Source organism: Spinacia oleracea, chromosome 6 (assembly GCF_020520425.1).
Source record: "Spinacia oleracea cultivar Varoflay chromosome 6, BTI_SOV_V1, whole genome shotgun sequence".
NCBI lineage: Eukaryota > Viridiplantae > Streptophyta > Magnoliopsida > Caryophyllales > Amaranthaceae > Spinacia > Spinacia oleracea.
The window spans coordinates 76,986,619-77,010,664 of NC_079492.1; the positions used below are offsets into that span (position 1 = coordinate 76,986,619).

The 24,046-nt window shown below is 34.3% G+C and overlaps 3 protein-coding genes, 1 long non-coding RNA gene and 1 pseudogene across 10 annotated transcripts; 1 reads left to right on the top strand and 4 right to left on the bottom strand.

Annotated features, from left to right (window-relative positions):
* Window positions 1-319: 319 nt before the first annotated feature.
* Window positions 320-6,742, bottom strand: LOC110786350 (uncharacterized). Its single transcript, XM_021990895.2, has 13 exons — window positions 6,507-6,742; window positions 6,131-6,218; window positions 5,877-6,057; window positions 5,699-5,789; window positions 4,038-4,073; window positions 3,694-3,792; window positions 2,555-2,685; window positions 2,404-2,452; window positions 2,227-2,316; window positions 2,089-2,142; window positions 1,289-1,354; window positions 770-867; window positions 320-612 (listed from the first exon to the last, which is right to left on the bottom strand). The coding sequence occupies exons 1-13, from the start codon at window positions 6,582-6,584 to the stop codon at window positions 549-551; spliced, it is 1,125 nt and encodes a 374-aa protein (XP_021846587.2). The 5' UTR covers window positions 6,585-6,742; the 3' UTR covers window positions 320-548.
* A 746-nt stretch (window positions 6,743-7,488) lies between these two features.
* On the top strand, window positions 7,489-24,023 carry LOC110780370 (FK506-binding protein 3). Of its 7 annotated transcripts, none has more exons than XM_056830575.1 (8): window positions 7,490-7,853; window positions 8,221-8,301; window positions 14,193-14,310; window positions 21,480-21,662; window positions 22,375-22,417; window positions 22,568-23,338; window positions 23,434-23,526; window positions 23,619-24,023. In XM_056830575.1, exons 6-8 carry the CDS (start codon window positions 22,580-22,582, stop codon window positions 24,021-24,023), a joined length of 1,257 nt encoding a protein of 418 aa, XP_056686553.1. In that variant the 5' UTR covers window positions 7,490-7,853; window positions 8,221-8,301; window positions 14,193-14,310; window positions 21,480-21,662; window positions 22,375-22,417; window positions 22,568-22,579. The 7 variants fall into 7 exon arrangements, 6 of the variants coding, with proteins under 6 accessions (XP_056686557.1, XP_056686553.1, XP_056686552.1 ...); XM_056830574.1 differs by having other exon boundaries at window positions 7,491-7,853; window positions 22,571-23,338; XM_056830577.1 differs by having other exon boundaries at window positions 7,492-7,853; window positions 22,613-23,338.
* LOC110786351 (uncharacterized) lies at window positions 8,305-13,064 on the bottom strand (annotated as a pseudogene).
* LOC130462411 (uncharacterized) lies at window positions 13,230-13,889 on the bottom strand. Its single transcript, XR_008922544.1, has 4 exons — window positions 13,757-13,889; window positions 13,623-13,682; window positions 13,446-13,478; window positions 13,230-13,367 (listed from the first exon to the last, which is right to left on the bottom strand). It is a non-coding gene; the product is annotated as an uncharacterized lncRNA (long non-coding RNA).
* LOC110786342 (replication protein A 70 kDa DNA-binding subunit B) lies at window positions 17,321-19,413 on the bottom strand. Its single transcript, XM_056830580.1, has 9 exons — window positions 19,291-19,413; window positions 19,066-19,193; window positions 18,886-18,970; window positions 18,673-18,802; window positions 18,424-18,584; window positions 18,209-18,329; window positions 17,866-18,045; window positions 17,731-17,793; window positions 17,321-17,640 (listed from the first exon to the last, which is right to left on the bottom strand). Exons 1-9 carry the CDS (start codon window positions 19,395-19,397, stop codon window positions 17,455-17,457), a joined length of 1,161 nt encoding a protein of 386 aa, XP_056686558.1. The 5' UTR covers window positions 19,398-19,413; the 3' UTR covers window positions 17,321-17,454.
* Window positions 24,024-24,046: the final 23 nt, after the last annotated feature.

Sequence of the window (24,046 nt, forward strand, 5' to 3'; positions counted from 1 at the left end):
TCCGAATGAACCAGCCTTTGTTGACCCGATACCTATCAAAATATTACATGTCAAATGATGGGGGGAAATTAATGGGTAAACATAAGAGGATGCCCAGGAAACAAGTCAACAACCATTCTCAAATGAACCAGCCTTGTTGACCTTTGACAACGAACTTGGACTACAGCAAAAAAATTAATCTAGTACAGGACATTATCCACCGATATGGCTTTCTAATCAAGGACAAGGTGGAGGAACTGGTTCATTTAGGTAAGGCCCTTTTAAAATCTACCAAAACCTTTATTATCTTTCTATGACTTCTCCGGCTTACCCCAACTGCTGAAATCTGAATGCTGATTGCATATACTGATCAACGACGATGATACAAACTACTACTAACTGTGAATACCATCAACAAGCGCAATATTTTTCAGCCAAAAGGAAAAAAAATTCCAATTCAGAGGAAATCTAATCGAAATCAATTACCACAATGGAAATAACTGAACCAAAATTAATTACTACATCTTAACTTCTGAAAAAATCTGCTGCTTTGGTAACAGGTACAGGCCCTAACGTTGAAGAGCGTCGTTGCATATCTTCTTGAAATTAGAAGACTCTTCTACCACGAAATCGCTGTTCCGCGAAATTCAAAAGGCACAAAATGCAAGGAAAATGAGAAACATGGTAGTAAATAAAAAGAGGCAAAACAACGAAAGTAGTTAACTTATATACGAAGTAAACAAATACTAGTAAATAAAAAGAGGCAAACAACAAAAGTAAGGAATATTACAATATCCGAGAAGCCATATCTGAGAGTTCCCATCTAGGACTCCATGGGTATTCAGACATAACAGGTGACCTGACTGGGACCCCTTGTTTGTTGAAATGCTGCAAAGATAAATATTCAAACAGCAGATCAATATTATAAAGAAAGCTTTCTTTCTCATTTCAAAATTAGAATGACACCAGTTTTGACCCAACTGTTTTGACCCAACTGTTTTGACCCAACTGTTTTGACAACACACAATAAGATTGTTACAATTACGCAGAGCTGAAACTAACTATCATTTGAAATGGGGGAGTTGGGGACTTGGGGGTTGGGGGGGGGGGGGGAGTGGGGGATTCCTTTTAACGGCTAAGTGCAAATCAAACTGTAATTCTTAAACACAGCTCTACAACAGTACAACCTCTAAGTAGTTACACAAGAGAATAACGGGAGGGAAGGGAGACAGGGTTTTCTTCAACTACAGGTAAAGGAAAATTAATTTGGAACAGATCAAACTAGTCAAGTTTCTAAACAGAAAATTACCTGTGAACTTTGAAGGATCAAAGTTGGTTGTTTCTTGGGAAATTGGATTGGTAAAAGAAAATGAACCTGCATTAAAAGAAAAACTAATCGTCAGACAGGTTGATACATACTCCCTCAGTCCCTGAATGTTTTTCCCGTTTCCTTTTAAGGTGTCCCAAAATAATCTTCTCATTTCTTTTCTTTCCTTTTTAATCTCCTCTTTGTAATCTGTGTGCTTAACCTTGTAATTCTATTGGTTGTTGTAATCTCATTGGTTGGTTTAAGTTTGAATAGATTAATGAGTTGACACTTTTATTCCTTAAATTCTATTGGCTCACAACCCTTGCAACTGTTTTGTTTTCTTGTGAAAAAGGAATCAGAAAAAAACAACAATTCCCAATAAAAGTACAACAAAGATTACTAATCGTGTAATGTTCCCTTCTCCTTAATAACCGCGTAAAAATGGCAAACGGGAAAAACATTTAGGGACGGAGGGAGTAGTACTTGATAATTGAGACAATAAACCACACTCTAAAGAGAGACGAAACTCTAACAGAAGCGGAGGCTTTGAAAGGCTAAATTTAATCACCAGCAAGCAAACACACATATGACCCAGGAGTAAAAGAAGATTATGATATAAGGAACAGTGAGCTTTGTTTTAAGTTTTAACTATAATCCGAGACATAATATTCAACTCCAGCTTAGAAGAATACAACGGCGATGTATCTCCAGTATCACTAAGTAAATATTCAAGTATGAATAAACAAAGCGTTTCAAATGAAGCATGCTACAAAAGCAAACGAAATGAGAACCTAACATACCAAAAATGTAAATACTCCATTAGCAACAAGAAATGTTGCCTTTCTGCAAAATATCTGTGAAGCACAAGAAGTTAATTAGCAAATATAGTGAAAAGTCGAAAAATACAGCACGGATTTAATAACTTCTATATCACATACTGGATCAGCTTCTAAAGGCCTCCCAAAGACGACAGTCAATGTCTCAATAAACAGCCTCCTGATTCCAATAAGAGAAACTGCCTCCAGGATCTTGTTTATAAGAATTATATCAGTCAACTTCATAGCATACGACAAACTGGAATAAATGTAAACTCAGAAGGGGGTGGGGGATAGAACCTGCATCTGCACAGTTTCTTCTAAAGCAGGAAGATACTCAGCCATGCACCTGAGGAAATTAAAGAAGTTAAATAGAGATATGATGGTGGCACAAGAAACAAAGGCATACCATCTCTTAAGATGGTCCTGATAGAAGTTTCACATGACTTACATTCCATTTAGCCATGTTGGAAGTTTGATATCCTCAACAGAGAATAGAGACCTCAACTCCAGAGTTGATACCAATTTCAAACGTGGAGCTGAAGGAGCAGATTGATACTTTCTACCGATTGGATATATTACCTATAACCCAAATATTATCAGTAGAGGGAAGCTGCGAGATATAAGATGTAGCACCATGATGTTTCTGAAATAAGTAGAAAGTTGACAATTTTGTAATGGGTGTTTCATAACCCTATGATATTAATAACTTTAAAGAGTTATTGTACCTGGGCCACTTGCGTCCTTAATCTAGTAGCTCAAAAAAAAAAATGTTGTACCGTAACAAAATCAGGAATCTGACATGACCTTGTGATCATCAATATATTTAACTTTAAAATATATTTCTCGATTACTCTACAAATCGTATCTGTAGTTTTAGATCTTTGGCTGCCCTATTATTTATATTCAGTTTATCGTATTGAAGAATCTGAGAAACTTTTACTTGCATCAAATTTGCAAATGTCTTTTAGGTACACAACATGTACCCCACTAAGGCACTAGCCCTAGATACTTCACCCTAATTTCCAATGCAATCATTAGCCAACAGATTTGACCAATCAAATAACAATTAGCGATTTAGATTAACAATTACATATTCTACATCACCTGGACGACAACATGGCCCCTCATGAACTTGTACAGCAAAAAGATGCACATAGAATTAGCGGTTGGCAGGAGCCGCAGGACAAATAAACAGCAAGTGATAATTCAAAGGTTATCACCTCCGGGGTAAAGTTCCATAATTCAAACATTAGAGGTCAGACAAGCAATAAACCATAGGTCTCATTCAGTCATTCTTCTTAGCTGAACTTATTTTCCTTCAGTGAACTAATTGAGTTACCTGTTGGCCTTATCTTTTCTGAAATGTTTTTTTAAGATGTAAATAACAAAATATAGGTCTATGACTGTTTGAAAATTTGAAGATTTGCAAGAATCACCAGTTCAGGGGAAATATCAGTCATTAAATGCAGTAACAGAATGCTGGTTGCTCACCGAAGTTTAATAATGGAATGCCACTTCTATAGTAGACCTACCTCCTTAATATGATGTAAAACATATCAGACATTGAGGGTGTGAACATTGACATACCTGTAGATGAATCTTTTGCTGCTGTCTCCAGGGGCAAGCAGGGACCATATTATTTATGCTAGTGTCAAGCAATGGGACTGCAAATTTAACCTCCTCTGGCTATGCTAAAGTTTAAAAAAACAGAAACAGCAGTATTATGAAACTATCAGAATGATCTCTGATCTACAACAACAGCTGTAGACTGATGCTAGTGTCAAGCAATGGGACTGCAAATTTAACCTCCTCTGGCTATGCTAAAGTTTAAAAAAACAGAAACAGCAGTATTATGAAACTATCAGAATGATCTCTGATCTACAACAACAGCTGTAGACTGAACAAAGAATAGAATTCTGAAGTGAAAATACCTTTTCAACTCCTGAACTTAGAGACATCTCGATCCCCTGAAACATGAAACGACTAAAATCATGAAGTATAAATTTAATGGACTACAAGAGAAAAGAATAACCGTGACATTAACCCAATGCCTCTAAGGAGGCTCCCACCTAATAAGGCTAGATTAAGAAGGAAGAGAGGAAGTTCAAGCACTCAGGCATGTCTAAGGAAGGGCCTTCTATTAGTCTTACCCTTGCAATCGTACAGAAAATGCATCACATATGATCTTGAAGAAGGAGAAAGATGTGTGTAGAATACCTATTGGAAGATCCTTAACGGTGTTGTTTGGATAGCGAGATAGAAGGGAAAGGAAGGGGAGAGAAAGAGGGAGAAGGGGAGGGTAGAGAAAAAGAGGGGGAGCCGGGGAGGTGAGCTTCATTTCCCTCCAAATCTCTTCAATTTTAGAAGGATTGTGTTTATTAAAGAGGCAGGGAACTATATCCATCCCTTCCCCCTCCCCTTCCTTCCTCCAACCTTTTACCCAAAAAAGGGAGCTTGCTCCCCTCCCTTTCCAAACAAAGTGTAAGGAATGGTAGTGAGGCCTCGTGATACTTGAACTCAATAACACACACCAAACTGGGGAATGGACATGGATCAAATGACGAATCCAAGCATCATAGGGAAAGCCTGTCCGGGTGGGGGAGTCAAGTCTGAGATACATGCATACATCCACAATGGAAGTCAATGATTGACTAGAAGGAGATTTTTCTCTTCAGCTTATTCTGGCCTATTCTCAACATATTTTTATAAAAAAGTTACGTACTTGATTGAACTTCGATAAATGCTTCAGTTTCTAATGGTAGTGGTCGTACATGCAATAGTAGACAGATGATGCTACTACTACAAACTAAAACTGTCAAGAGAAATAAGGGAAGAATTAAAAGTTCCTTAAGCCCTATTTCCACAGGTACAGGATGTTATAGTGAAATGGGAAATTATGGCCTTAGAATATAAGTTCGCAGCAGAACAGTCCATCTAGGCTCCGTTTGGTAAGGCGTAAAACGTTTTCATTGTAAAACGATTTTCCATGGAAAACAGTTTTCAAGGGAAAACACAATTCCAAACTAGTTTTCCTTTGTTTGGTAACTTAAAGGAAAATGGGAGAAAATGGTGAAGATTGAGGGGAAGAAATGAGAGGGAGGTAAGGAGGAAAGAAGGAAAAGTGGTTTCCCTCCCTTTCAAATGGAAAAGGGTTTTCCATCTTTGAGAGAGTAATGGAAATTTGTTTTACATCCCTTACCCAACCAAACAACGTAAAATGGTTAAAAAGGGGAAAATCGTTTTCCATGAAAACGTTTTACGCCCTACCAAACGGAGCCCTACTCTCTTATATTTATTATGATTTATACAGTGAAGCTAAAGCACTATAAGTTGATAAATTCCGTCAAAGCTCCCGAAATCAAATCATTTGAATAGGATATTTGTAAATTGTAATCACTCTCCTTAAAAATGTTCACTATGTACATTTCTCCCACACAGCCATTCCAAATCAACAGTGATAGAAGTCTTTCAAAGACTAATGCTGCACCAACTCGTAGAGTCGAAAACAACACCTTCACGGCTTCACCCTGAAAACCGCTGCAAAATCACTTATTACAGTCTCAAACAAGAAAAAGGTATTGAGAGGCAGTACCTCCCTGGACAACATAGTGCTAATTTCAAACTTCACCCTCTCATCGTCAACACCTCCAACACACTTCCCTTGATATGCTGAATATAATTCCCTGAAGAAATTAAATAGAAACATTTTTTTTTCAAATAGTTCCAAACTCAAATTTTAGAAACCATTGAAATTTAGGAAATCGAGGAACCTGAGTTGAAGAATGAGAGACAATAATCTAGAAGGGTCTTTGCTGTTCCAATTGCTCAAAGTATGCATAGGTGATTTGCTAGGATCACTTGATAAAACAAAGGGAATAAACTTATCATCCTCAGCCCCAAACATTATATCCGGCGGGGATAATGGACTCTCCACATTGTATATAATATCCCCTGCACATCCATCAACAGACCAACTAAATTATAAAACCAAAAACATCAGAGAAGTCATAGCTTAAAAACTTACATTTGATAAAATCAAGGCAGAAGGGTATGAGCAAGGTAAATCGATCATTCCAAGGATAGTTTTTCGACCCAGACCACATCTGCTCAACCTGAAATTGATTTAAAATAAAAAAATTAGTGTTCTGATGATTCAAGTTGATAAATTAAGGGTCTCTGATGATACAATTTCATAAACTTAGGGTTTCGGATGATTCAAATTCATAATTTTAGGGTTTCTGAATGTTCATGTTCATAAATTTAGGGTTTCGGACGATTCAAATTCCTAAACTTAGTGTTTCTCATTATTCATGTTCATAAATTTAGGGTTTCTGATGATTCAAAGTCATAAAATCTTAAATTGAAGAATGGGAGAGGAGGAAGGGGAAGGGGAAAATTACCTTGATAGAGAAAGGGGAATGAGAGAGAAGGTAGTTTAGCTGAGCTGCGAAGATGGGTGGAACTCTGTCGACCGCCATTGTTGTACACTGAAAGAAGCTTTGCTGGAAATTCGTTGACAAATAAAAGTCATCAAACGGACAAACCAGATCCTTCTCTTGGATATTGCGTGTTGTTTAGTGTAGTACGAACTGCGAAGTATACTTCTCTTGGATATTGCGTGTTGCTGAGTGGAGGGTTTCTGCAGCTAGAGTCTTTAAAGACTATACCAAGGGTATATCATTAAATGCAAGGGTATGAAGGTGTTTGGCCCACTTTCAATTTCTTTTTCCTTTTTATTTCTCATCTATACTAATATACTAGTATAGAACCCGTGCAATTGCACGGTTTTATAAAATTTGTATTGGTATTTTAACTAAAATCATTTAATGTAGTGATGGTAAAAGTTTTGATTTTGCAAATCATACGGAGTAATTAATTAACAAATTATACTCCGGTTTTTATGACTCTTTACAATACATTACACATTTTACTATTTAAAGACCATATTTACTATAATTTTTTTTTCGTATCCCAAATTATGTATATGTTTTATTTTTATATTTTAGGTAATACATGTGTGTTTGAAGTACTTGATACTTCGTATATGAAAATGATAAAGCATGGGACAATTATGTTTTATATTTGTTCGATCTCACGTCCTGTATACGTCTATAAACGATTATTCTATTGCCTAAAGACCTTAAGTCAGCATAAAGCCGAAAGTTATATGCGTGTTTATGATTAAATCCAAATTTTCCTATAGTGATACAACTCTAAAGAATGAACAACACATAGTAAAATAGGCGTATGTTGTTAAGAAAAGATCCAAAGGGAAAATTGACCAAGTTAGATATTTATCACAAAATTAAAGTAGCTTAATTCGGTGCAATTATATATTGAATTTAAAAATAAAAAAATAAAAAAAAAATAAAAAAAGAGAAAGAAAAAACGAAACAAACAAAACAAAAGGAAAACAAATGGTCAGAAGTTCTCAAAGTGAGAACATTGTTAGTATCGCCAATACACCAAGAAATTACCAACTTCGATCATTGCTACTATGGAGTACTATTTTCTCTAAAAAAACAAAAATCTCCAGATCTATAATTTTGCCGAATTCCAGAAGATAATTTCGACTCCTACTTAGATCATCGGTACTACGGAGTACCATTTCCTTCTTGATTATCGTAATCAAGAGAAGAAACAACCGCCCAAATCTGAATGATCTATAATTGGACGATTAACAAACAAGAGGTCTTTCATCAAATTTGTATACTCATAACTGATAATGATGATTGTTGTTGTTTCAGGTAATTCTATTTTAACTTTTCTGATTTTTCTTTTACATTAGTATGTTTGATTTGAGTTAAATGTAGTAGCTGTTATGCTATGGTAATTCCCAAAATTTCAATATGTTTGGAAAAAACTGATTCCCCCCCCCCCCCCCCCCCCCCCTTAATTTTGGGCAATCTGCAGCAACAAAATAGCATGGTGTCTGTAGATTTCGATTTTTGGATATATGGAGATTCGGAAGTTTGATTCACTATGTTGGAACAAAAATGATAAGTGTCTTGGCCGCAACGCTTTTTTCTTTTAACAGTAATCAAATTACCTATTTTTCTTTTAAATTGATGCTCTTTTGTTTCCTCTCATGCCAACATTGGTTAATGTTTACAGAGAGATATAAATGGACTTTCTGGTCAAAATAGTGAGTAGAAGCTGCGTCTGCAAACAATGGAACATCAAACTTACAAGATGGTAAGAACCCCTCTTTGAATTGTACGCATAACATGTAAAGAATTGTTTGTATCATCACAAAATTTATTAGTAAACTTATAGTCCGATAAAACACCAAGTTTCTTGTTATCAAACACACTTAGCTCCGGCTGCCACTGCATGAAAATAGATGCGAAAAAAAGTTGTAGTTAAGAATTGGAGATATGTAACACTAAAATATAAAAGAATTAAAGCAATGAATTAAATAACAAATTGTATCATAAAATACCTCTTCATGGCAAGTTCTGAAAGACCTCTTTGTATACTACATTGTTTGTAGTATTAGAAAGTCCACCGTCCTTGTCAGATATTAAAATTCTCAATCCTTTTTTGCTTGTCACTCTAGAAATTGCAACGTAGAGTTGTCCATGACTAAAGACCGGTCTTGGAAGGTATAAACCAACATGTGAAAGTGATTGGCCTTGGCTTTTATTTATCGTCATAGCAAAGCAAACAACCAACGGAAACTGTCTTCGTTGAAGTTTAATCGGCAAGCTGGTGGTGTCTGATGGGCTTAAGGTCATTCGTGGAATGAACACCTTATGCCCTACATTGCTACCTGAAATAATTTTAGCTTCAACAACATGTTTTCCTAGCTGAGTGATTACCAATCTAGTACCATTGCATAAGCTAGATGATTGGTCTATGTTTCTGAGAAGCATGACGGGAACACCGATCTTTAATTTGATTACGTGATTCGGTACCCCAGAGCATCTAATTGTATTCAGGAACTCAGGTGGATAAAGATCTTCAATTCCCATGTTTGTATCTGCCTTACATATGCTGTCAGAACTCAAGTACATTTTCTCTTCACCGGGAATTAAAGATAACAAATAATCATTGATAATGTGTACGTTATCATGAGTTGGTGCTAAAATTGCTCTTTCTTGAAAGTATTTTGGATCCCATAAATTTTCAAGTAAAGATGGATAAGTACTTTCTACAATAGCCTCAACTGGATCATTTGTTTCCTGTATTAGATTTTCATCAGGGATTACTATAGTTCCTTCCCCATCATTTGGCTCTCCTTCTTTACCATCTCCAACTTTTAATATCCACTCTGAGAATTCCTTTATATCATTATTGCTCGAATCTGACCTCCCTACTTGTAGCCTCATGTTCCTTGTCAGTTTAAGAACCTCACAATGATTCCACAAATAAGATGAATTTATTGTGGCAAAAACAATGTCTTGTCTACTTCCTTTTGGGATAACAGGAAGGATTTGTCTGAAGTCTCCTCCAAAGACAACTACTTTTCCTCCAAACGGTTTCTCCGTGGGTCTTAGAACATCCCTTAAGCTTCTATCTAAAGCTTCAAAGCAAAATCTGTTCATCATAGGAGCTTCGTCCCAAATGATAAGCTTTGTCTTCTTCAAAAGCTCGGCTAAATCACTATCTGGTCTGATATTACAAGTGGAATCTTCTGTTACATCCAAAGGTATTTTAAACCTAGAATGTGCAGTCCTTCCTTTCGGAAGGAGAAGTGATGCAATTCCACTTGAAGCAACAGGAAGCACAATTTCTCCCTTAGACCGAATAGCTGCACATAGAGTTCTCCAAATGAAAGTTTTTCCTGTCCCTCCGTATCCATATATGAAAAAAATACCTCCTTCATCTCTTGAAACTGCATCCATAATTTTCTCATATATCTCTTTTTGTTCATCAGTAAAACTTGAAAAAAGTCTCTCATGCTCCACATGCAAGGCTTGTCTATCATATTGAAGTTCTTCTTGAATCAACTTGTTTCGTCCTTCTGACATGACCATATCATCTGGAAAAGGTAGCGTAGGATATTTGCGAAGTGTACCACCATTACGTTGTAAAATCTTTTGGATTTCACAAAGAGTATAATTCTTCAACTGATCGTCAGTCAGTTGTAAATCTGTACATTAACAACAAAATATTAGTTATGCATTTAATATATAGTTATAAGCTAAGGTAAATAATCATGCATAACAATATTATGTAATACCCATTAAATTCAACACATTCTGAATATTTTTCATTCAACACAAAATGAAAATGTTAGAATTCAACACATTCTGAATGTTAGCATAATAGAAAACGATTCATCACATTCTGAATATTAGAATTCAACACAAAAAGAATCGACGATAGTTAAAATGTTAAGCAGGCTGTGAAAAAAAACCAAGTTGATTACCATCAATGTGCATAATGTGTCGTTGTGTGTGGATAATATCATCTGATAGTAGATGCCATGTCGATTCCCACACATATTCTGGTCTTGATAGACTATCAGACAATAGAAGCATTGAAAAAAGGTTTCTGAGGTAGTGTGCAGATCCCCAAAAGCTTGCTTCTTTGATGCCATCAACGTATTCTTTATCGTCGTCTAACAATCCTAGGGCATAGCAAGCTTCTTTGAATGAAGAATGCAAAACTCCATTTATTGTTCTAATATCTTCATAACACGTTGCTCCTCTCACATGATTCAATAAAACTCTTAAATAATATCTTTCACCACTACCTGGGGGCACATGATAGATTCTCCCAAGGGAAAACCTTCCTTCTAGCTTTCTCTTGCTCCATTCTTTGTCATCTGTTGACCATACAAACTCTGTTGGAAACTCGGAATAAGTGAGGTGCCTACCATCTTCGTTGTTCTTATTATAATCCATCCATGCTAAGAACATTGATTTCTCAATCAAAGGCTTATTCATGACAGAGTCTATTGGATCATCATCTTGAAATACTACATTTTGCTCATTTGGTAGATGAAAGCTTAGTCTTTGAATCGGAGGAAATCTATAATGCAAGTCGAACCCAAAAATTCTCCATACTGCTTCACACGGTGAAATATACCTGATATATAAGTTTATGATCAGTTATTGATATAACTCCAGAAAAATATAATATCATTTTCAAAAGTAGATATTATTATATACCTGCAATCATAGTATGATTTTATTTCATCAGTGTTGTCACAAGTCTCTCCAGCTTGTGAAAGGGCAGCAGTGACACGATCATTCCCCTTATTTATGTATTTAAATAAGTACTTGATTGCCTTGTGTTGATTGCAAAATTCGATATTGATGTGAGCACGGTATTTTAGGAGAAGAGTCTGGTTATAAGGAACAACATATCTATTGTCTAGCTTTATTCCATTCTTTTCAATAAATCTACCATTGTCCCTTCTTCTATAAAGCGCATACCCTTCTTTATCAAAACTTGTGTCTTCGGTGAACTCCATCGGATAATGTTTAGAGCACCTTCCCTCTTTCATACATGGTGAACTTTTATTCAGAGCACCGCAAGGACCATGCATCATACAATCTCCCAAAATTTCATAGAGTTCAGGACTCTCTTCCGGATCAGGAATTTCGGCACATATAACTCTATCAATATCATCTGTCGTAGAAATCTTATTATCAGGGTGCAAAAACAGAAGGATATGAGCATGAGGTAATCCACGCTTTTGGAACTCCACGGTATAGACCACTGTAAAAAAATTAGGCAGATTATTTTATATGTTTACAGTATAAAACAAAAATGGACATAAATATCTTTACTAATTTAAATAAGAGTTAAATAAGTGTTATACGACATGCTAAATAAGGGACATAGTGGTAGGGATACTGAAAAACTTACATGCATTAACTTTTCCAAACATCTCATTCACTTTGAGATCACGTATAAGCCCATCTAGTTTCATCTTGAAAACTCTACAAACGATGTCAGGTCTATCCTCAGGTTTGAGGCCTTTCTTTTGTATAAACCTAGTGATTTCTGGCCACTTTGGATTGCAAGTGAATGTGATAAACAAATTTGGGTATCCATACCACTTGCAAATAGCCATGGCATCCTGATAATTCTGCATCATATATCTTGCGCCACATGTAAATGACGAAGGCAAGACTATCCGTTTTCCTGTTGATGATGGATCTGTGTATCCTCTTACTATTGCATCTGCAAGATTCTTGTACAACTCTGCCCTTAATTGCTTTTGATGTGTTCGAAGGTAGTTCAGTATTTCAGCCTCAATCATTGTGTATACATCAACCAAAAATTGTTGAAATAACTTCCTAGACATCAACAATGTTGCAGCTTCATTAAGCCTGTCTTATATCCTAAATGCAAAATACTCTCTCATACTTATTTTAACTCTTTTTCTCCCAGTACTGTCCCTTACTGGAATATCAGCCCTGTAACCATCCTCACCATATGGAAACAACAATGGGTATTGCATAGAAAGGTAAGAAGGGTGAAGCTCATTAATGCGTTGTAGCAATCCCGATTGTGTTTCAACAACAATATCCCTATCGGCTGAATTTCCAACATCTCCCACGATAAGTGTTGCCACTTCAGATGCACTTGGGAGGTTGTATGTCCTCCCATCAGTACCCCTTTTCCCAATGAGTCTTAACTTCACATTCTTAGAATGGCACGAACTAAAACGATCCCTTGCCATTCTGAAAGATTGAGCTATAGGGTTGTGTTGATCAAGCATTGTATTCAAGTCATGGATAATTGCATCATCAAAGTCCTCAGAGTTTCTTGATGGACATGCAATAAAGTAGGAGTAAAAGTTATGATAAGATTAGGATTAAATCAATAATCTAAATTTAAATGAAAGAATAAGTATAACAACCTCATAGCACGCTTTCTATTCGCAACCTCATTTTCAGTGTCATATATGTAGAGTTGAGCAAACTTTGGGGAAGATTCGGAATTTGGTAACAGACTTCGTATCTTATGATAATTTTGTCCTTGCAATCTGAATACATAAGGTCCACTCCCTTGATTCACTGTTATGTCAATCTTTCCTCCCATTGACGTAAATGCAAGCATCATGTTATATGCTCGTATATTCTCCAAAAAATGCTTGCTTTTACTGTCCTCATTCTTCAAAAGTCTACGAAGAGGTTGTGGTGGTTCTTTCAGCAAAGGTAGTTGGACTTTCCCTTGCATACAACACAATGAGAATTTTGGGTTTTTAGAATTTTTCCGTTTCTCAAGTCTTTCTTCGTACCACAACATTGCACCACAAAATTTACATGTGTATATCGGATCTCCGATGTCCCAGTATTCTGATACAAGCAAAATTTATGTTTAGATATTATTTTATATAATCTGTAATAAAATACAAATAAGTTGGTTGCAAGTACCTTTGAATGAAGCACCACACATACCATGTTCACCTGTGCATAAAAATTAAAAGAATAAGGCCTAGGAGTCAGGAGGTTTTTATAAAGGTATATCAATCGTAATATTCTCAATTATAATGAAATAAGCACACAGTTACCAAAGCTCAATAATTGTCATCATGCCTTGTAATACTATACCTTGAAGTTCTTCGGTATCAATCTGATTTGTTTCCATCTCAACAACGGAGCTACTTTCCCCTGTTTTTTTTTTACCAATACCAATTAGCATATATCTTAAAATTAAGACCCTTAATAAAATTCAGTTACATTACCTGAAGTTGAAATCGGAATTGTGTTTGTAGTCTTGATAATTCTCCCCTTTTCTATTACTTGATTCCCCGATCCCAGTCGTTTTTTAAATTGCCCGATTTGAGGCAGTATGGCTGCATCTTGTCTTTGAACTTGGTTGTGAGCAAAGTTTGCTTCATCAAGAAATTCACCGTCAAGGGTAGGGAATGTCAAACACACTAATTATATTTCAAGAATATTTGCAATTTACTATGAATTTCACATCTATGTTCATTCCACAAATTGTTGTATTCAAATGCAACATTTTTAAAAATAGGGTGCAGAGCAATATTAAATTTTATATATTTCACTGAAGTCTCAACATTCTTTTCTGAGGTAGTTCTTTATGTCTTATTCTTTTCCCTCGGTTTCTTAACCCTGTTTTCTTCTTTTAATAAATTTGTTGCTTCCTAAATGAAGGCCTCAGTGGAGCGTAATGCATGGGTGATATTGATGCAGCATCTGCATTGTCAATGTGTTGGACGGACTTGCAAGGCTAGAAGAGGTATTTTGCTTCAAATATCAGCAACTGGTCAAGGTATAGTTTACTGCTCGTATAGGATATCTATCTTAATTATAAATTAAGCAGCAGATGATTTACACTTAAGCATAGGTTGAGCACATCGGAAAGCTTTGCATCAAAAGCTTGTGTTAATGCAATATAAAATTGACACGTTGAGAAGTAGGCATATGAATTTTGCTCTGATATTTTGTGTTGTCGTTTCTTGACAATTACATTGCAGCTCTCAATTTATAATGTTTATATATATTTTAACATGTAAGTGCCTTGTTAGGGGGGTGTTTAGCAGTACTAATAAATAAATTAGGGGGCTGATAACTATACTGAAACAGTCCTAACCTGTTATTTAAAAGAGATAGGGATAGGAATGAAAAACACAAAATTAAGCTTAAATAATCAAACACAAGTAGTTCCCCACATCAAATTAATGCATAATTACAGAAATAAGAGAAAAATTGCTTCAGATCAGTCACACTTAAGCTCAAAAAGGGGGGAAATTGAAGTAAAAAAAAGGAATTAAAAGTGAAAATAAGATATACCCAGTTGAATTTGATAAGAATCAAGAGCTAAGCTGTAAGTTGATCTGAGAAATATGAAGGAAATTTGATGAAGAAATTAGTGGGTTTTGATTTTGGTTTTGGGGGTGGAGTTGAGTTAATAGCAAAAACTAGAGAAGGTAAGAAAGAAAGCGAGTGAGTGAGCAAAACTTTTATTGGCTTTAAATTATGGGCTTACTAAATTGATGATTGGTTTTCCTTATCTGATTTATGGTTGTACAGTGTTGTGGGATGTTTCAATATTACCATTTGATATATACTGATGGACTATTGATATATACGGTATAAAACATACTTATATATGTCAAGTGTTTAGTATTGCACAAATCTTTGAGGAAATGGCCTGATTGCTCTAATTATTGGGCTAAAATCTTATGTTGGCTTCGTCTTTAACTGATCTTGTTTATAGGGAAGGACAAAATTCAAACACGTCATGTCAAGCCTTACATGTTAAGTATAGTTATGGGGCTGATAACTATACTGAAACAGTCCTAACCTGTTATTACATACGCCTCCTTTAGTTAGTGGCGTGTCACACAGAAGTGTTTCTTTAATTAGCAAACAATGGTGTGATTCTTTTTTTATTTAGTCACAAGCAATTTACTTTCAGCATATTATTACATCACTTGTTATTTTCAACTTATTATTTGCACAAATTTTATAAACAAATCAAATGCCGTATATGCAAGATATGATAATTTAGAAACCAAATAGGAGTGATATTACCATTTGAAATGTCTAGCAGGGGTTTCCTTTGACCAACGCTTCTTACATTTTCTGAAGGCACGCGAGTTCCTTGTGTTTTCTCCATAGTACCTGATATTTTTATTGTTCTTGTTTAATTATTTGGTAAATCGTGTTATAAAAGAGTTATTTCATTCAAGTACAAGCTGGAAAGGACATATTACCTTGATGTTCTGTTTCTATTTTACGACGTTTACTTGTGATAATAGCTTTTCTCTTGAGCCTTGCCAACGACGTAAAATTTGGATCCATTGATGAATCTGTTTTTTTATTAGTTGATGGATGGGGGACAATCGGAATTGATCATATTAGAGCATTGCGCCTTTATGAATGGCCTTGCATATCATGAAGGTTTTAAAAGTGTAATTTGTACGTATAATTGGCCTTGATCATATCAGGAAGGTTTTAAAAGTGTAATTTTGTAGGACCGTTTTCAATTAATTTTTACCCAAACATGTTGCCAGCTGTTATGAATAGAGATATTATTTCCTAACTCAAATTATAACCAAATATAAACATACCATAAAAGTCAAATAACCTATGGCATCCTATCACCTTAGATCTTTTTGAAGATTTAATGAACATGTTTCCTAATTATTCTGAAATTGCACGCATCAATAGTCTTATATATGCTAATTCTCATATATAAGGAATTAAGGATATTTAGTTTGTCAAGATATCAGTACATTCACAAATTTTGTATTAGACAACATTAACCATATTGTGCATATATGTCAACCGAATTAAACTACTCTAAAATTCGTATATAGTGAAAGTAAACGTATATATTCGCATATATAATTAATTTAATATCGAGAGTATATACTAATTTGCATATAAAGTTCATTTAATATTGAGAATATATATGATTCTAGTTTCTTCTTCTTTATTGCTAATACGTTATCATTCGCATATACTACGTATACAAATACTACGTATATGAATATTTCATTTGAATAGTTTATTAGTATATTCTACAAATTTGTAAAATTCCGTAATAAGTTTATAATTCGCGTATACTACGCATACGAATATTTAATTTGAATAGTCCATTAGTGTATTATCAAAATTTGTAAAATGCCGTAATAAGTTTATATTCTTAATATTGTTATATTCTCATAAATTTGTAATACGACAAATTATAACTTAACATGCTCACCATGGTAATCTTCCGTATATAACCTAAAATGCTAACTATGGTATACAACCTAAATTTCTGAAAATTTGTAATTTGTCGTATATTCTCAATATGGTAATATATGTGCTATGCACGACTTTTCATAATAAATTTGCTGTAAAAAAAATGACCTTCCAAAATCACAATTAAAGTCGTGCATGGCTACAATACTAAGTAGAAAGTCGTGCATAGCGCATTTGGGATTTTGGAAATCTCAAATGTGTCGTGCATAAAAAACGTACATTTGCCACTGACAAGGAACTTCTAATTTTCATTTTGCATTTTCGTCTGCTTTACATTGTATATTACAACTTTTCATTAACCTATTACTACATTGACGCATTCATAAAAATCTAATTACCATAAAAGGGTTACTAAATACATGTCCGCTATTAACTTATAGCGGAGTTCCGAGTTTTGCAAGGAAAAATACGATTGTACTTAATCTTGAGATCTTAGATACCAAATAAAAATAAACTAACGCCTTCAAATCTTATATTATAGCAAGTGTATAATTAATAAAAACATAAAATCTCAAAATCCAATCCCTTCAAAATTGACAATAAATAAATAAAAACTCTTAAAATCCAAACTATATGTTAAAAAAAATCAATGTTGTCAAAACAACGATCGAGGTAAACACTGTTTAGTTTAGCCCCATTAATAATACGGCTTAATAATCTTCTACTCTTTGTTGCCTTTGTCTTCCTTTTCAATTTTTATCACAGCCTTCCTTTTGTTGGTGGAGTGTTGCGCCGAACTTGTTCCTTCATCGATCCCACAAGTTATTGCATCCTCAATAGGTCTTTTTGATGGAGTAATAAAGTTTCCTTCTGAGGCTTCATCTATAACTATACTTGAGGAAAGGTCCTACAACATTTTATGTATAAAAGGTCACAATTTATTTCACATATTTCCCATTTAGTGTAGTAAAAGAATTTCATAACTTTTTTAACTTACAGTTTCCTTCTCCGGTGGAGTTTTAATTGATTCATTTGAAGATACAACCTCCACATCATGTTCCTGGCAAAACATAGGTATATTAAAATCAAATCTATAACAATATATTAAGATTTTGTTAGTTGTAGTAATTACCTCCACATTAGGATTGACATCCATAAATTGGTTGATCAATTGCTCATCGTCACTAATTTTAAGCACAGTGTATTTTTCCCAGTTTTGTTCAAGATTGTACTTAGAAATTTGAATTTTAAACAAAAATCTCTTATTTAAGAGCATATTGAGTTCTTCGGGAATTGATTCACTTTTATCATCCTAAAAACAAATATACAATGTAAGCATATGTTAGTAAAATATGATGGTGAATTGGTACTTGAATAGTAATTTATTTAAATGTACGAGATAATTAAGATGCTACCAAAATAAAACAATATCTTAACCAAAACATATCTTATTTTAAAATAGGTAAATAAATTACCTTGTGCGACTTATTCTTTAAATCCACTGCTGATATTTGAAGTATTTGAAAAATCTCTCGATCAAAAATGATAAAGGTTGCAAATCCATTGTCATCTTCCACTGTTACAGTGACCTTGTACCTGATAAACATCAATCGTTATTTGTTAAATAATAAAATAACTTGTAACTCGTACAAAAATAATTACACAATAATTTTTGATATTAAAAAGATACCTTGGTGGTGCAGATTTAACATGTGAATCACACTTTGAGCACCAAAATGTTCCACCTCCTTCATAGTCAACTTTCTTGTTACAAAGTTTACATGAATTATAATACCATTTGGTTTCATTTTCTATAGAAATAATGTACGCAAGTACCACGCAATAACATTCCTGCAAAAGTTTTTTACAATGGTATATTATTGATATTTATCAATCACTAATTTGTGTAGGAATCTGATACGGGTATCACTATCATTACCTCATTTTTTTTGCATATCTCATCTAACCGTATACGTTCGGACAATACTAAGAACTCATCAGATATGGAATGTGAACTTTGACTTGACAAGTGAGTTAGTCTTGATGATTGACAATCCCCATCCACAATACTATAAACAAAAAAAATAACAATTCAGTATGCGTTAAAATATGTTTATAACTCTTAAGAATATGTTTATGTCCTAAAAAATACCTTTTCCTGAATTCATTCATTTCGGGTATGTCTTCATTGACCAGTATTTTAGTTGCAGAAAGCGAATTTGAAATTGATACTTCACCTACATCAAATACATTATTGTAATATAAACACGACATAATTATAATATGCAGTATGGTTAATAAAGAAAGTGTACTCCGCTATAACTTTTATTACCTTTGAAAACCTTGATTTGAGCAAATTGAATAACAACGATAATGCGTCCATTATGACTTTCATTTTGTTTATAGGAAACCATATGTTGAGCATATTTTCCCCATAATGCGCATTTTAATGTGTTATTGCTACCAAAGAAAAGAAAAGATTAAAGTATGCCATATAAAAATATACATATAATATACAATTATTAATTTGAAAAATTAGGGTAATTAAATTCTTTACTTCGTATCTTCAATTTCAAGTGGCAAAAACCAGTTTGGGGTGTTGGTTGTTGATTTATCTACGATATCACCAATGCCGGTTACTTCTCCAATTACATCTGTAAACATATAAATGTGACTATTAAATAATCAAATCGAATGAACTATATATGCAAAATAAATAAGCCGAAAATCATACCAACTAAAATCGCATCATCAATTTCATTCTGAAGTATTTTGTCAAAAGAGACAAGTTCCAAACCATATAAGGGGAGTTTATCATCTCCACATTCCTTAACTATAGTCTTGTAAAAGAAATTAATTCTGTAGGTATGGATAGTTGGCCTATGTTTTCCCAAATTTGACTCTACTCCAAAATTAGCAATAATTCGCGAAGATCCTACTTACATAAGATTTTTAAATTTATCCATGAGAGATTTTTTTATGATGGCTTGAATTTTAGACCCATGTGACAAAAAAAAAAGACTATGAGAATGATAATAAACAACATGAAAAACCTACAACAAAGATACTTTGTCATATACGAAATAATTAAAAGTACCTTTTCATCAATCAAGACCATTTTGATAGCCTTAATTTCAGTTTTTTGTAGTAATCTGGTTTCTCCCAAAGCCATAGAATTCTAACCTTTATTTTCCAGTTCTCCTTAAGCGGAGTTATATCACTAAGCATAGTTATTGAATGAGCCATCTATAACCTATTAAGTATGTATTTGATAATTTTTGAATGTATGGTTATATTGTGTCTTTGATGACTTATATACTGATGGACTATTGATATATGCGGTATAAATCGTTCTTATATATGTCAATCTATGACTATTGCACGGCAAGTGTTTAGTTTTAGCACAAATCTTTGAGGAGAATATATACTATAGAATTAGGGAAAGGAATTATTTAGTATACATATTGCACGGCAAGTGTTTAGTATTGCACAAATCTTTGAAGAATCTATACCTAAGAATTAGGGAAAGAAATGATTTAGTATACTTTTGCTAATACGTATACTTTTGTTAGTGTTTCGATATCCGTAATTAGGGAAATTAAACAAATCTTTGAGGAATATATCCCTACGCATTAGGGAAAGGAATCTTTTTAAACCTCCCTGATATAATCAAGGCCAATTATACGTACAAATTTGTAAACATAAAATCTTTGATATGCAATATAGTTAATTAACGTATAGTAAGTATATATTTTCTCAATATGCACAAATCTTCAACGTATAGTAAGGATATTTTAATAATCAAATCTGATTAAGTGTATTTTAAGATTAATTAATTACACAATAAATTTAATTTAATTAGGGGAAGGGAAATGGGCGGGAATTTTTTTAATGTGAGAGCGCCACGTGGCAGTTTTGGTTTTAGTGGCCTCTCTTTTAGTATTGTTATAGATTAAAAGGCGTTCTTAAGAATGTATACGTGTCACGTATACCTATCCTCATTACGCCACGTCACCACTAATTAGTATCATGACATGTCATTACAACAAAAAAATATTAAAAGGCGTTCTTAAGAATGTATACGTGTCACGTATACCTATCAGGGATTGAACACTAGACCTCTTTGTTAAAAGTTACACTTCCTACCATCTTAGCCAACCACAACTTATGTTATATCTTTCTACATAAACATATATATTCTTTTGACGTTAAATAATACATTAAACAAAAGTGAATGTAAAAAAAAAGGGAAAAAAAGATAATGATTACTTAATTTATAAATGTTCCGTTATTACTTTTCTAGCTTAAGCCTCAAAAACAAAAAACAAAAAACGGTGTAATAAAACAACTAATTTTGAAGAAAAGTATCCAACTTTGTTTTGATTTTCAAATGTGGGGTTTCATATTTGGGAAAGTTGTTGATCGGCCACTAATCTTTTGTCACCACCGTAATTCGATGTCATTTGATGTCGACGAAAACTCCATCTATATGTGCACATATGTAAAAAATAAATAAGCCCGAATAAAAGTAAGAAACCGGGGCAACGCTCGGGCCACACACTAGTTCTCTCTCTAAAATCAGGTTGAATTTCAAATTTCAAAAAAATTAATTTCTTTTCCTTTTAATTAATTTGGGGAAATTATTTTACAACTGTAAATTTTAATAAATGTTGTAATTAAATTTTAACACCCATAATTTTCACTCTCTCTCCTAAAAACTTACCTGGGAAGCTCTCTGTTCTTCAGTTGTTCCGCCATTTCGTCTCCCGCTCGTTTCTTCTTCCTCCATAACCGCCTCTCATTCTATAACTTCCCCACAGACGTTAAACCGCCGTACTTCTTAATTGCCGTCCCGTAATATATAATTGAAGGGGAGGTTGAAGTTATTTTCTGCGAGAAGGAGGAAGTTGGTGACTTGCGACATCTCAGGTAAAGAGTTAAGCTTTATTGAATAATCTTCTATAGTTATTTTGTTAGATTTTTCTATTGTTATAATCTAGGGTTCATATCGAATTAGTGTAAATTTATGATTTTTTTGAACAATAATCTAATTAGGGTTTGTAATTCTGGATTTAGTATGATTCATAAGTCATAATTTATGATTGGTTTATGCAATTTTGATACAAGTTGTAATATTTCATGGGATGTAGAAAGTATGGAATTTATTTGTTTAGAAATTTGCATGCAATTTAAAATTGAAGTTATAATAGGTATAAAATTTATGCAATAATCTTTATCTGATTTATAGTTATAATACGTATAAATTAGATATCTTGGATTTTGTGAAGTGGGTTTTAAAAAATTTGATTATAAATCCCGAGGTACAAAAAATGTTTTTCATTTGTCTTATGTTGTTCTTATGTTGTTCAAATTGTTCTTAAAATATTTATTAATTTTTTATTTGTCATGAATATCCCAAAACATGGTTACTTGTCTATTGAATTGTTATATAAATTGACCAAACATTGGGAGTTTTTTCTCAAATATTGCTTCTATTTGTTCTGTTATTCTTATTCAGTGTCGTAAATTGATCAAACATTGACCAAACAGTGTCGTATTTATTTGATTTGTTATGAAAGTTCAATTTCCTGAAGTTAATGTTAGTTTGGTATTCAGATTCTTATTCACCTTGTTATTTCAGGGTGGTATTCAAAAAGGGTCACACCGGATCAAATAAGCAATGGGTGAGTGTTGTTAAGTGTTGTTTATATAATTTTATGATAGCTATATAATATTTTGGTTGGTATTACTTAATATTGTATATGTCTTTTCATTAAATAATCATGAATATGTTTGTGCATTACATAATCATGGAATTTGTTTTCGTATATTAGCAGAAATTTGCAATGAATGGAGTTTTTAAGGATAAACCTCCCCAGGTACCCGGCACTAGTAACCGTAAGAAGTATATGGAACCGGAAATTGATGAAGATGATGAAGAGTACGAGGAAGATCTCGTTGGATCAGGGGATGATAGTGAAGATACACCATATGAAGAGGAGGGTGAGGAATTAGAGGACGAAGAAGAAGACGCCGAAGAGTATGTAGATGAGGATGAGGATGAGGGGGAAAATGATGTTGGTGTAAAGTGTAAGTTGAAAAATCAGGGCAGGAAAACGGGTAATGCTAAAGGAAGGCGTCCTGTTGTTGTAGAGGAGGATGATGAGTTTTATGATGAGCTTGAAGTTGATGCTCGTGCTAAGTTGAAGATGAAAGAGCGCAGTAGGAAGTATGCTAAGAGCAGGCGTTTAGCTAATGATGTAGAGGATGAAGGAAATGATGATGAAGAGGATGACGAGGAAGATGGAGAAGCTGATGTCCGTAGAGTGGGGAAGAAGCATCCGAAGCATGTAGGCCAAAATTTTAGGCGGGGTTATCCAGAAGATGAACAACATGGGTTGAGGAAGAAACATTTGAAGGTGATTAGGAAGAGGCGTCGGGGGGATACTGATGACGAGGAAGAACAGGGGAAGCCTGTGAAGAAGAAGTTGTTGCTGAAGAAAAAGGTTGGTAAGATTGTTGATAAAGAGCGTAGAAAAGGAAAGTTCCCTCTTAAAGATAAGGGAATGACTAGGAGAGGCAAGAATAGGAGAGTGTTTCTGCGGGTATGATTGACATCTATACTGTTATTTTAATATATATTCATTAAATTAGTATCAACTAGTATGTTTAATAATATGTTGTTGTACCCTCTGATCAGGTTCCAATCCCCCAACATCCAATGTCTAGGGGTGAATATGCCAAGTGTCATGATGTTGTAGTTGCTACCCAAAGGGCTAATTGCGATCGCAAGGTATATAGTAATTTAATTCTTGAGATTATGATTATGTGATTGTGTAGCAGATATTATGTTAGGTTCTGACTTACTTAATGGCATGTTGGTAGCAACCGAGTGTTATATGCCGCGCTGATGCTTTCTCAAAGATCATTGCTGGATTTGATGACTCTAGAAGAGCCTGTGTGCAAAAAATGGGGTTTAGAGGCTTGTTGAAGTTGAAAATATCCAAGCTTCCGAGGCAGCTTTGTTATTGGTTGATGACCAGATTGGACGGAGTCAACAATTATCTGGTAGGTGGTGACGGGCATGTGTTGCCGATCACACCTGGCCATTGGGAAGATGTGTTTGGTTTGAGGAACAGCGGGCTTCCCGTCCCTGAAAAGGATTCTGATTTGCCGCCTGGAAAAGCTCTAGCGTATGCAGTGAAGTATGGTGAGAAAAACCCTGCAAACACCAAGACCACAGTACTGATATCCAACGCAACTCGCGTGTTGTTAGGTCCCTTGGACTAGCTCGGCAACTTAGTGCCGCTCGC